The sequence below is a fragment of the Furipterus horrens genome, unplaced genomic scaffold (genome assembly GCF_987537825.1).
Source record: "Furipterus horrens unplaced genomic scaffold, mFurHor1.1.pri manual_scaffold_2, whole genome shotgun sequence".
NCBI classification, from domain to species: Eukaryota; Metazoa; Chordata; class Mammalia; order Chiroptera; family Furipteridae; genus Furipterus; species Furipterus horrens.
The window spans coordinates 73207335-73219906 of record NW_028327172.1 but is presented as its reverse complement, the minus strand read 5'-3'; the positions used below and the strand labels follow the sequence as shown (position 1 = coordinate 73219906).

The 12572-nt window shown below is 35.2% G+C and overlaps 1 protein-coding gene across 1 annotated transcript in view; it reads left to right on the top strand.

Annotated features, from left to right (window-relative positions):
- Window positions 1–12572, top strand: part of GUCY1A2 (guanylate cyclase 1 soluble subunit alpha 2) — a 313858-nt gene that overhangs the window by 78757 nt on the left and 222529 nt on the right. The window contains exon 4 of the mRNA XM_090267856.1: window positions 4833–5551. Within this exon, the coding sequence (XP_090123982.1) occupies window positions 4833–5551 (719 nt within the window). The remainder of the gene's footprint in view (window positions 1–4832; window positions 5552–12572) is intronic.

Sequence of the window (12572 nt, the reverse complement as noted above, 5' to 3'; positions counted from 1 at the left end):
CCTTATCTTGATCTTGCTGTGGCATTTGATAACTTTCTACTGCTCCTCCTAACTCCTTTCTGTTGATTTCAGTGGTACATTAATGTACTCAATATCCAGCCAATGTTTATTGAATACCTACTAACTGTCAGGCAGAATGCTAAGCCCTAATGATATAACAATGAGCAAGGCATGCATTTTTCACTCCTTGCAGATGTTTTATTCAAGATTTTGTAATAGACAGACTTCACTTTGAGACATGTCTTTGCTACTTATAGTTGTGTGAACTTGAGCAAAGTTCTTAATATTTCTCACCTGAAAAATAAGGACAATTTAAAATACCCACTTGATAGAATTTTAAAACTATTAAGTAAAGTAATCTATGAAAAATTTGGCACATTGCTTGGCACAGTTTTTCATTCTTAATGGGACTGTCTAGTTCAGTCTATAAAGACATTGCAACATTTCTCAGCTGCTGTCTTGGACTCTGGTCATGGCAGCCTTAAGTCCATCTTCTACATTCCGATTAATTAACAGCTCATCTCCCCACCCCTGCTCCCCAGTTGTTGTCCACTTGCTACTTGCCTTTACCTGACTATGCTGGGCTCTTACGTCTTCCTGGTTCATCCGAATACCATGACTATCCATCCGCTAGTGTGCTTCTTCCTTCCTTCTTTGCCTTTTCAACAACCACATTTCCTTCAAACTTCCCTTCAAACATTATTTCCCTGAGGAAGGAGTCAGACATTACTTTTCCTATACCTCCACGTATGACTCTGACTCTGTTAGAGCCCAGTCACACTGTAATTTAATTTTCTGTAGTGGCCATTGTGAGAAAATGTGTTTAGCTGTCTTGGTATCCTTAGATGTGGCACAACTGTAGCTTTAAAAACTTGATCATAGTTATCCAACAAATAATGTTTGTTTAGTTTCTGTGAATGAAGTCTTAGTGTCCTAGGTATGCAGACATAAATGGGATAAGGTCCTTGTCCTCAAGAAGCAATTACACAGCATGAAGTCAGATGGATAGCAGATGAGGGACACAAGATTCGTGTCATGAATCACCAGACTGGTTCATTTATAGTTGAAGGATATCAGCATTTAGGCTATTCATTTTTTTAAAAAGGTAAATTAACAGTAACTTCAAATTCTGACTTCTAACTTACTTGTTAATGAAAGTTTGTTTCTTGAGGAAATGTATTCTTATAGACCTAAATGTCAGGCTGTCATAGTGTCTTGTTATAGAGGAGATGAGCATTGTCTCCATGTCTCAAGTGATTTACTGTAAGTAGGGGGTTTGCATTAGTCGTAGGTGGATCCTTGGAGTGAGAACTGCACCAATTATCTGAGCTGAACTATTTTCTGTGCTTTCTACATTTTGAGATCAAGTCTAGGCAGAAGTCTTGGCTCTTGATTCATAGCATATTTGCAAAAGTTGAAGTGATCTTTCCCTAGTTTTAATTTTAACTCTTAAGAATTTTTTCCTTATCTTGTTCAATTTAACAACTGTGAGAACAAAAAATTTGTAATAAGTAATTGAATATTGTGGTTTATGTAGAATTACCATGTATGGCATTTGAGTGTATTATTCAAAATAACTTATTTTTTCTTTATTGGTACAAGTCACTTTTGCATCCTAGTGGGCCTTGGTGTCATTACTGGAGAACTAACAATCCCTGTACCATAAAGCACAGAAGAACTTTTAAGGCAGCAAGGATTTCTATTTCATAGAATGCTGTTACTCACATAGTAGTTTTTGTTGCGTCTGGTGGATTTACTTGTTATTTTCTGGAAGATTCTTTGGGATTTTGGCATTAGAAAAAAAACATAAGCACATAAGCTTACTGTATTATATTTATACCTATGTTCTTTACTTAGTAACTCTGAGGACATTTTTAATGCTATGAAAAATGCAAGTTAGAAGAAATTCACATTTTATTTTCTGTGCGTAAGGACCCTAAGTCCTTTTAAAACGCGACTCTTCAAAATATGGAAGTAGTCTGTGGAATATTTTCAGTGGCACATGGGATTTTGTAGTTCAGCAAATATAGTCAGATTGTAAGAAACGTTCTTTATTCTGACATAGTTTTTAATTAGAATTTTATAATTAAAAATTTTAATAGTGACAAAGAACATTGTCTTTGAAAGAACATAAATATAATTGGTATGTATTGGAATGTTTTAGTTATAATACAGTGAAGGTGATGTAAGGATTTGGTATAGGAAGAAGTTTTAGTGAAGGAATTTTCAGGCAGATAATCAAACCAAAGAATGTGTATTTATAGGCCAAGAGAGAAGGCAGATTTAGGAGGAAGAGATGGTTAGCCAAGTTACATTAAAGGAAAAACAACAAACAAGGTTAACTGAGACCAGGACAAAACAGTATGTACTGGTTTAAATAGTTACAAAAGCAGTTTCAGAGGAGCAGTTAGAGCAGAAGCCAGATAGCAATGAGTGTCACCTAGCTTGTTTTCTTCCATACTAGCAAACTGGGCAGATAAAAGCTATTTTTATCAATTCTGGCTGGTATTATTGTTAGTTAATGCAACATATGTTGAAGGGCAATCTTGTAATGTGACCATGTGAGTGGTGACTGATGTTTTTATCTTAATAGGTGACTTTCTCTGCTTGCTTTGAACATCGAATCTATGAAACTAAAATTAATGTAAAATGCTTCTTAATAAAGGGACTCTTTTTCACTTAGATCTTTAATTTTTTCATTTCACATTGAATTTAAGAACTTCTTTGTCAAACTGGCCTTTTAACTTGTCTGTCACAGTGTTTAGACTCTATAATAAGGTCTCGAAAATATATGATTTTTTTAACTCTATTTGTTAACTAATATTGTTGACTGTTTTATTCCCTCATTCCTGGGTGGAGAGAGCCCTTAGAGAATAGTAGGTAGGGACAGGAAACCAAGTCATAGATGCTTAAACTGCTCTGCACTCAAACAGGACATTACTAAAGTGATCTGTCTTTTTCTAGTCCTGCCTTTCAGGACGTTTTCGTAAGATGGAGTAGACTAGGCAAGGGAATAGTAAAACATAAACTACATGCACTGATTTTAGCTCTTGTGGAGGAAGAAAAATCCTCTATGCTTCTAAGTTTTTATGACTGACCTAAGAATTAAATTGACATGAGACAGATTCACAGAAGAAAAAACAATTTAATAGTGGAATTACTGAGCTCCATAAGAGTATGGGACCCACAGATGGTCAGCAACTGGGGCTTATATGTCATTCTGAACTAAGGAGAAGGGTAGGAATCTGGTACTTCAGGGGTGGGAGAGCAGTTCACATGGAGATGGAAAAGCATGTATGTACTGGCTTGTGGGGAGACAAAAGGATGCAGAGAGGACTTTGGTCCCTAACCCATATTTTTGGTAGTTATCTCTGGTGAAAGCTCTTCCTGGTCCAGGCCATTTATCTAAATTCTTTTAGACAGTCAAGGGGGAGATAAAAAGCCCTTCCTGAGTGTTTTGTTTCTTAAAAATAATCCTCATGACAAAGAGACACATTTTGTGGTGACAAAATCCTGTTTCAATACACAGCCAAAGTAAAAGGCGAAGCAATAGAGTGATTCTAATAGAAGTTTTCTTTAGCATACAGACTCAATTCTTTTATATGTGTTGTATTCCTCTTTGGACCATGAATTCCCTCCTTATTTTTTTTCAGATCACCTTCAAGAGTAGATCTACTTGATCACATGTGCCTCTGTTTCTAATCACTACATGCATTGAGTGTGTGTCTATGTATGTATACATGTATTTTTCATTATAATTACATACTATAAGGCAGAATTCTTTTTTGCCAAGCATCTAGGAGTTGAGTATGATCTTAAAAACTTAACAAAGACATTTAACTTTATCTGGTCAGATTACTACTCCACTCTTGGCTACTTTTATTTTTTTTAGGTGCAAGAATGCAAAGCATTCCACAGTTCTGCCATTTTAAATTCCTTGTTTTGTTCTCCCTGGGGTCTAACTGATCTACAGGGCTTCCCTAAGATCCCTAACTTAAGTCCTTCTGTTTACCCTAGATAACCTGATGCTTTTCATCAGCCACATAACATAGATTCCCTTTGTGGTTGATATTTTCCACTTAAGAAATAGATTTTGATAAGATAGTAATATTGCATGGACATAATATAGAGAAGTTATAGCTGTCTCTATAAAAATCCTTTAACGATGAGCCAAATCACTAAGGAAAAGACATTATCCATGCTAATTATAGCAAATGGATAGGGTAATGAAAAGTTAGATCAACAGCATTTAAAAAGTTATTGCTCCAGGGAGTGGGAGAGGGAGAAATAAACAGGTGAAACACAGAAGCAGTGAAACTGCTTTGGATGATACTATAATGGTGGAAGCACATCTTTATATATTTGTCAAAACCCAAGGAGTACGATACCAACAGTGAACCCTAGTGGAAACTGTGGACTTTGGGTAATAATATTGTGTCAATATAGGTTTATTGATTGTAAAAAATGTACTGCTGTAGTGCACTATGTTGATAGTGGGGTGGGGGACTTGTGTGTGGAAGGGGACAAGGGTATACAGAAGATACCTTTACATTCTTTCTGCTCAATTTTGCTGTGAATCTTACACTGCTCTAAAAATAAAATCTGTTTAAAAACAAACAAACACAAGAGTTTATGCTCATTAACATCTTAGAACCATCCAGAAGATGAAATTTCCTTTCTCTGACTCAAAATGAATGAATTAACCTATTTGGGAAATTTGTGGACTTCTCATGTGTCACCTACTAGCTACCTCACTTGTTAAGTATTAAAAAGCTATAAATTCAATTACTTATATTATTATTCACTAACATTTGCTTCCCATTTACCTCTAGGTTTGAAGTTTGAGGAAATTCAAGAAAGATTTGGTGAGGAGTTCTTTAATATATGCTTTGATGAGAATGAGAGAGTCCTTCGAGCTGTAGGTGGCACGTTGCAGGACTTTTTTAATGGCTTTGATGCTTTGTTGGAACACATTAGAACTTCTTTTGGAAAACAGGCCACTCTGGAGTCACCATCATTCCTCTGCAAAGAGCTTCCTGAAGGTACTCTCATGCTCCACTACTTCCACCCTCACCATATTGTGGGCTTTGCAATGCTGGGGATGATCAAGGCTGCAGGAAAGAAGATTTATCAGCTGGATGTGGAAGTGGAACAGGTTGCAAATGAGAAATTGTGCTCTGATGGCTCAAACCCAGGCAACTGTAGCTGTCTTACATTCCTTATCAAAGAATGTGAAAATACTAATATCACGAAGAACCTTCCACAGGGAACCTCGCAAGTTCCCGAAGACCTCAGAATCAGCATCAACACCTTCTGCAGAGCCTTCCCTTTCCACTTGATGTTTGATCCCCACATGTCAGTCCTTCAACTGGGGGAAGGCCTTAGGAAGCAGCTCCGATGCGACACTCACAAAGTGCTCAAGTTTGAGGACTGCTTTGAGATTGTTTCTCCAAAGGTGAATTCCACTTTTGAAAGGGTCCTGCTGCGGCTGTCCACCCCATTTGTGATTAGGACCAAGCCTGAAGCTTCTGGCACAGAAAATAAAGACAAGGTAAGTGTTCATGAACTTGAGATGAGTGATAGAAACTAGAAGATTGCATAATTATTTTGGTAAATTACATGCTGGCTGTACTTGTAATTATTTAGGCAAGAGAGCTTAAAGTGCCATTTAGAAAATTACTGGCCCCTGGATGTATGTAATAGGATTTGGCCCTATTCCCAGCCATTTTGCATAATGTTTGCCTATTCCATTAATTTATTTCATCATATAAAAAGAAGACATTTATTAATACTAGCCATAGTAATTACAAAAATAATAGGACTCATTAAAAAGTTGGTACTGTAAACCCATGAATATTTCTACTGATTGAAGTCAAACTATGAGAAAAATGGTAAGACTGGTTTCAATATTGTAGTACTTTGTTGCCTTATCCTTAAATAAATATAGGTCAAGAGCTAGCTACATTTTGAGTATGTTCTATTCTAAATTTCATAATTTAGGAACATCTGGTTTATATTATAATTTTGTCTTACTATGCAGAACAATGTGTTTTCTAAAAGTTGGAAATTAAGTAACTATCTCAGGAGTTATAATGAAATTTTAGTCCATGTTTCTTTAGAACATGTTCACTTCTTGAGAGAATACAGTGAACACTAGGAATCTTTATTGTGGATTTCTTTGAAACCCTTTTGGGAACATCTGGGTTATAAATTATAAATAAATGATGGAAAGAACAGAAATATATCTTAAAACAGTCGAATTTAAACAAACATATTTACTCAGGGAAACATTTTTTAGAAAAAGTCAACCATAAAATAAATAATAAAATGTGAAGAATGATCATCCATGACTATTTTAAATTTGGTAGTAGTGATTAAAAGGAAAAATTAACATTAATTACTAAAGCAGACATTTGAATGTACACTTAGTTTTCAATAGAGATTCTTTTCAATATTTTGTATCAAGATAAATAAAGTTCTGTTAGTCTTGTTTTCAAGTATTTTTGGGAAAGCTGTTGAATTTCAGAAATGAATAGGGTGCTCTGGGCCAAAAGAAGCAAGAGATATAGAAATAACTGAAAACTCAATGAATGAATAATCTACACATATTCTGGAGTGCCTGCAATAATAAAAAAATGAGGAAATAGCCTCCTGAAAGCAGAGTCAAAGACATTTTTGAGGGTTTTTAATTAGCATTAGTTTCATAATTGATTCATTTTTATAATTTTGAAATTCAATGGAAAAATTTTAAACAAAAAATTTGAGAAAGATGAAAGTATGCACATTTGTTCATGACTGAATCAGGTGACTTAGGAATAATCATTCAGTAGTGTTTTCATCATATAAATTCAGTGATATGAAAACATCTGAGGAAAACCTGAAGATTCCATTTTTGTACACATGTGGATATTTCAGTGTAAATGAACTTCATTATTTTTTTGATTATACATGCTATTTTAAATAATATTTTAATATATATAATATAACTGCTACCCATTTTGAAGCTCTTTAAGTAGGGAGAAAGTTTTTAAATATGTATTTTTGTCCATATTTGTAATTGTGTTAAAACTGAAATTATTCTATCTTTGTAACATAGGGAATATTAAAGTGTTGATTCTGTCTTACAGAAATACAACATTTGGCTAGGAGGATTTGCAGCATCTCTGGCCTTTAGAATTGAAGTTAATATTTTTTAAAATGTGCCTGAAGTAGAATATATTATTACCGATATTAATTGCTTTATATTTTTGGTAGATTTGAGAAATATTAATTCAATTTAAAGTTACTGCTTTAGAACCTCCCGCTCCACATTTCATCTGGCTGTATTTCTATTTAATTTGTATGCCAGTGTATAAAATAGACATAATGAAATGATGATTCAAATGTTAAGGTCCCCTGCCTGTTCCAATAATAAGCGACTGTGCTCATTGAGAAAGTACAATTATAATTTAAACATGTCACTGGCAGTTTAAAAAAAAAGCAATAGGCAGGATTTTTAGTTAGAATAAGGATAACAGTCTTGTCATCTATGTTTACATTTCTGCTTATTTACCTGGGTTTGCCAGAATGGGATATTTGGGAGGCTGTAGTTGGCCAGATGGAAACTATAGTCAATGAAGTTGTGGCATGGGATGAGTCTTAACGAGATCCATAATATTTTCAAATTATTATGTTGCTAAATTCTAAATTTTAGTTTCTTAAAACATGGAAAGATGAAAGAAAATCAGGGTTAAAAATTATGTTTCTATTGATAAATTTGACCTTGATATTCTTTATTTTCTCTATAATAACTGTTCCTGTTAATAATTTTACATTGTCTGATGTTTCTAATTGGAAAAGAAAGTGCTATTTTTAAATGATTTAGTATATTTATTTCTTAATATAGCATGAAGTCTTTCATGATAATTTATTTTGGCCACTCAATACCTATGAAACACCACCCCTGCTGTTAAAACAAAAACAAACCAACAAAAACAAGAGATAATCATGCAACTGAATGACCGTAAATCATTTGCAAAATAAACTGTAATGCTTTCACTGAACCATGATCTTTGTCATTTTGTGTTGTCAGTCAGTGCTTAACTGCATGGCTAGAGGTGGAGCATGCTTGTGAGCAATTTGATGAGCTGCTGATGAGATAGAAAACCATCATCCTAGTTTTAAAGAGTTATAAAGATGTAAGAGTTGGTTACCAAGAAGCAAGAATCCCACAGATAGGCATCTGATGCATTAATCGTGGCCAGAATTGAACTCAACAGAAGTTTGAGGTCAGAGAGAACTCTTCCAGATAGCTTTACAAAGCTTTGATTCCTTTTATTTCCCCTCTACGTCTTCTGTAAGTGATCATCCATGCCTCACATATTCTTTCTCAATTTTCTGTTTTTGCTATATGACATTCCAATGTTTTTGTCTTTTTAAAAAAAGATTTTATTTACTTATTTTGAGAGAGAAGGGAAGGAAGGGAGAAAGAAAAGGAGGGAAAAATTGATATGAAAGAGAAACATTGATCAGTTGCCTCTTGCACTCACCCCATCTGGTGGTGACAGAACCCACAACTCAGACATGTGCCCTGACTGGAATTGAACCAGAGACCCTTTGGTTTGCAGGACAATGCCCAACCAACTGAGCCACACTGGTCAGGGATGTTTTTGTCTTTCTTTAAGCTCAACTTCCTTTTTAAATCATCTTCCCTTATCAGCTGTCAAGCATTAAATATGAATAAATTAGTTTATTATTTGAAAAGAACAGATTCAGGATTGGGAATTAAGAGTTAAATGGGAATCCATGTTAATTTGTGCTGTGTATCTTTCAAGTCATTCTAATCTAATATTAATCTGAGAATTTGGAAGTTTATCACATAGATCTTTTGAGGCATTGTGGCAAGTTTAAGATGCAGTTTAGGTATTAACATTTGGTCATATAAACCTAGCTCATTGACAAAGATTTCAAAGCTTGTTTTGTAAGTAAGGAAGGGACCATGTTTATAATAGGGCTATTATAAATGAGAGGAATGGCACGTAGCTTCCTTCTCTGCACTATAAGGTCATGATGTGTGAGGCAAGTGGCAGCAGACTGGGAGAAAGGTATCTCTGATGATCATGATTTTAGTAAGTCCTTATAAATCTCTGAGCCTCAAATATATTCATTTGGAAATTAAGTAATCTAGGCTAATAATATTTGTACTCCTTTACAAGTCATCCTTAACAGGATAGAAATTTACATGAGGTCAGTTGATCATGAAGCTTTCTGTCATCCCTATACTTCAATGAATTCAGATGCATTTTTTAAAAAGGCAGAGAGGAATCTGACTTTTCAACCATAGAGGGCTCTTTCTATTGTGAAGACTAAGTTAAAATAATTCTTTGGCAGTTTATGCTGTCAAGTAACTCAGAAGGACATTTGTGAGGATTAAATGACATACTCTATGTAAAATTCTTAGTAAATCTTTGGCCTTTTGGTTAAGTGTTAAATAAATATTCATTATTGTTACTTCCACCACTGCTATTATTATTGTTCCTTTCTACTTGTAACATTCCTTCTATTCATTTTCCTCCTCACTTCTTACCCTCTAGAAAGAAGTAATGGAGGTGGTCAGCAGGTTTACTAATTTTAGAGAAATAACAAGTATATCTAGTGTCTTCACAAAATGTGATGTGGGCCTCCTTCTTATCTTCTTAATAAAGACTTGTCATTTGCTCAATAGGAACTCTGTTTGAAGCTGTTATTTTATGTAGACTATCATTGTTTTAAAATTCCTAGTGTTCTTATTCACTAACGTTTTCTGTTCACTTGCGATGGCACTTAGCTGTGCCTGTGGCTTCTAAAATAAATTTGACTTCTTAGCTTAGGCACAACCTGAAGCAGCAATGGATTTTGACAAAAGATAAATAACATGAACTCTTTCGACATTTTTTTTTTCTTAGTAGCACCACTTCAAAGAACTTTAATATCATTGTGGAAGGAGTCCAGCGTTTGAAGTACATCATCTCTAGGACAGAACGATAGCATTGTTATTCATCTTTAATTCTCAAGTTTGGAACTGAGGAAAAGCATAACAACACGTTTCTTTTTCAGTCCCCAGAAATATCTTCATATTTGTCTTATTATTTAGAAACTATGAGAAAAATTCTGGGAAATAATTTTCAAAGAATAAGGGAAGAATTAACCTCTGATCTCTGTGGCCAAAGTTATTTTCAAAATGCTTTTATATCTTTTCTAGACACATGGACAGATTTTTCTGACATGAATATTGAAAAGTTTATTAATCTTACCATACCATAATGACACTGTTGAAAGACAAGTTTCATCTGGTTGTCAAGAATATATTATTTGACTTCAACTTTAATTTAACTTGGGAAAAGTGAGTTTTTCTTTTCTTTAGGTCATAATATTCTATTAGAAAATTTCAAATGTTGAACAATATTTTAGTGATGGACAAAATGACATTAGGGCTTTCTTTATAAATTAGCATTATAGAACATAGACATAACATCATTGAAAACTAGCTGGAATTTTCTTTGTTCTTGTAATTATAACTGAAGTCTTTAATATTAATTTTATGTTATTTTTCTCTAAACTGATCCTTGACCATAAACTGCCTTTTAAAGTAGGTTAGACAAGCTGAGATTCTGAGCCAGATGTCATTCTGGCTCTCTCTCGGTTTTTGGTTTTTTTTTTAGTGGCTATAATGTTAGAATTTCTGTATAGTCCTATGTTACTGTATAGTTACTGTATTCTGTACAGTCAGAGGATAAAGCAGATGACTATATAGTGAATTATATGTTTCTAACAGTGATCCTTATGCTTAAGTGCACATTGTACCGTGTTTTTATTTCAAATATTGCAGTCCTGAATTTACAAAAGAGGAGTCTTCTCCTGGAGATTAGACATTATTTAGTTACAATATCCTAGGTTCTGCTAGGGGTGGAAATTAGGCCTTTAGTTAAAAATCGTTTAGAATCTTCCTTTAATTTTTCTTTTTTTAAGTTAGAATCATTTTGTTTTAGCTGGTAACTTAAGTCGTCGTCAGCAGCCGTCCGTCTCAAGAGACGATGGTGTAGCTTCTTAAGAGTCTATCTGCACCGCCGAGAATGGCTGTGCAGTCCGACTCGGGAGTGACACGGTATGTCTCCTCCCATGTTGAATCGACATCTTGCGATGACGCTGGAGTGTCCTCTCCAGTGAAGCTGAAGCTACAGAGCCTGGGCAGGGTGATATGGAGGGTCTGCTCTTGCCCATGCAGCAGACCCCCCCTCTCTTCGCAGCTGAAAGGTCCAAGGGAAAGACTGAGTCAATACAGCTTGGCTTCAGGTGCGCCGCAGGAGTTGCCGGTGTTGACTACAACGTCAAACCGCCTTAGGGACTCCGGCTCCGGATTTTCTGTCGGGGTTTACTCCCTTAGCCTTTCCCCTGAAGAGGTATGCCGCAAGGCAGCGGAGGTTTTTTGGAGTCAGAGTTTTCCTTCTCTGATGTGCCCTGACTGGAAGATCGAACCAGCGACACTTAGCTCGCAGGCCGACGCTCAATCCACTGAGCCAAACCAGCCAGGGGTAGGTAACTTAAGTATCAATAAGTTAAAAGCCAAAAAGCTCTTTTGAATGCATTGTCTACCTCACCATTTTTTTAAACTTTCTTTTTATTGAATAGTTTATTGTTCTGTTACAATTGTCCCAATTTTTCTCCCGTTGCTCTCCACTGCCCCACCCAGACCCCGCTCCCACAGTTAGTCCCCACCCTGTTGTTCATGTCCATGGGTCATTCATACATATTCTTGACTAGTCCTTTCCCCTTCTTTCCACCCTTATCCCCCTTCCTCCTCCCCTCTGGTCATTGTCAGTCTTTTCCTTGTTTCCATGCCTGTTTGTTTTGTTCATTAGGTTCCTCTTATAGTTGAAACTACATAGTATTTGTGTTTCACCACTTCACTTATTTCACTTAGCATAATATTCTCTAGTTCCATCCATGCTATCGTGAAAGGTAGGAGTTCCTACCTCACCATTTTTAATGGTATTCTCTTTATTCACATTAACATTTTTGTAAGTATTCAGAGAAATAATTTTTAGTACATGTACATAATTGGCAACTATCACAACAATACAGTTTGAGAACACTTTATCATCCCCATTTGCAGTTAATTCTTGCTTCTACTCCCAACCCCAGACAACCGCTGGCCTACTTTCATCTGTATATATTTGTAACATTTTCAAGACATTTCCTATTAATGTAATCATACAAATATGTAGTCTTTTTTTTTGTCTGGCATAATGTTTTTGAGGTTCATCATGTTGCTTCATGTATGAGCATTTTGCTAATTTTTAGTACTTAATATTCCATTGCATAGATATACCACTATTTGCCCCCCATTCATCAGTTGATGGACATTAGTTGTTTTCAGCTTTTGGCTATTATGAGTATGTTGTAATGAACATTTACATACAAGAGTTTGTGTTGAATACATTTCCATTTCTCTTGGGTAGGTTACTAGGACAGGAAATGCTGTGTCCTATGGTAAGGATATGTTTAATTCTTTAAATTTCTGTCTTTTTTATTGTGTTTTTCCATTACCATTTATC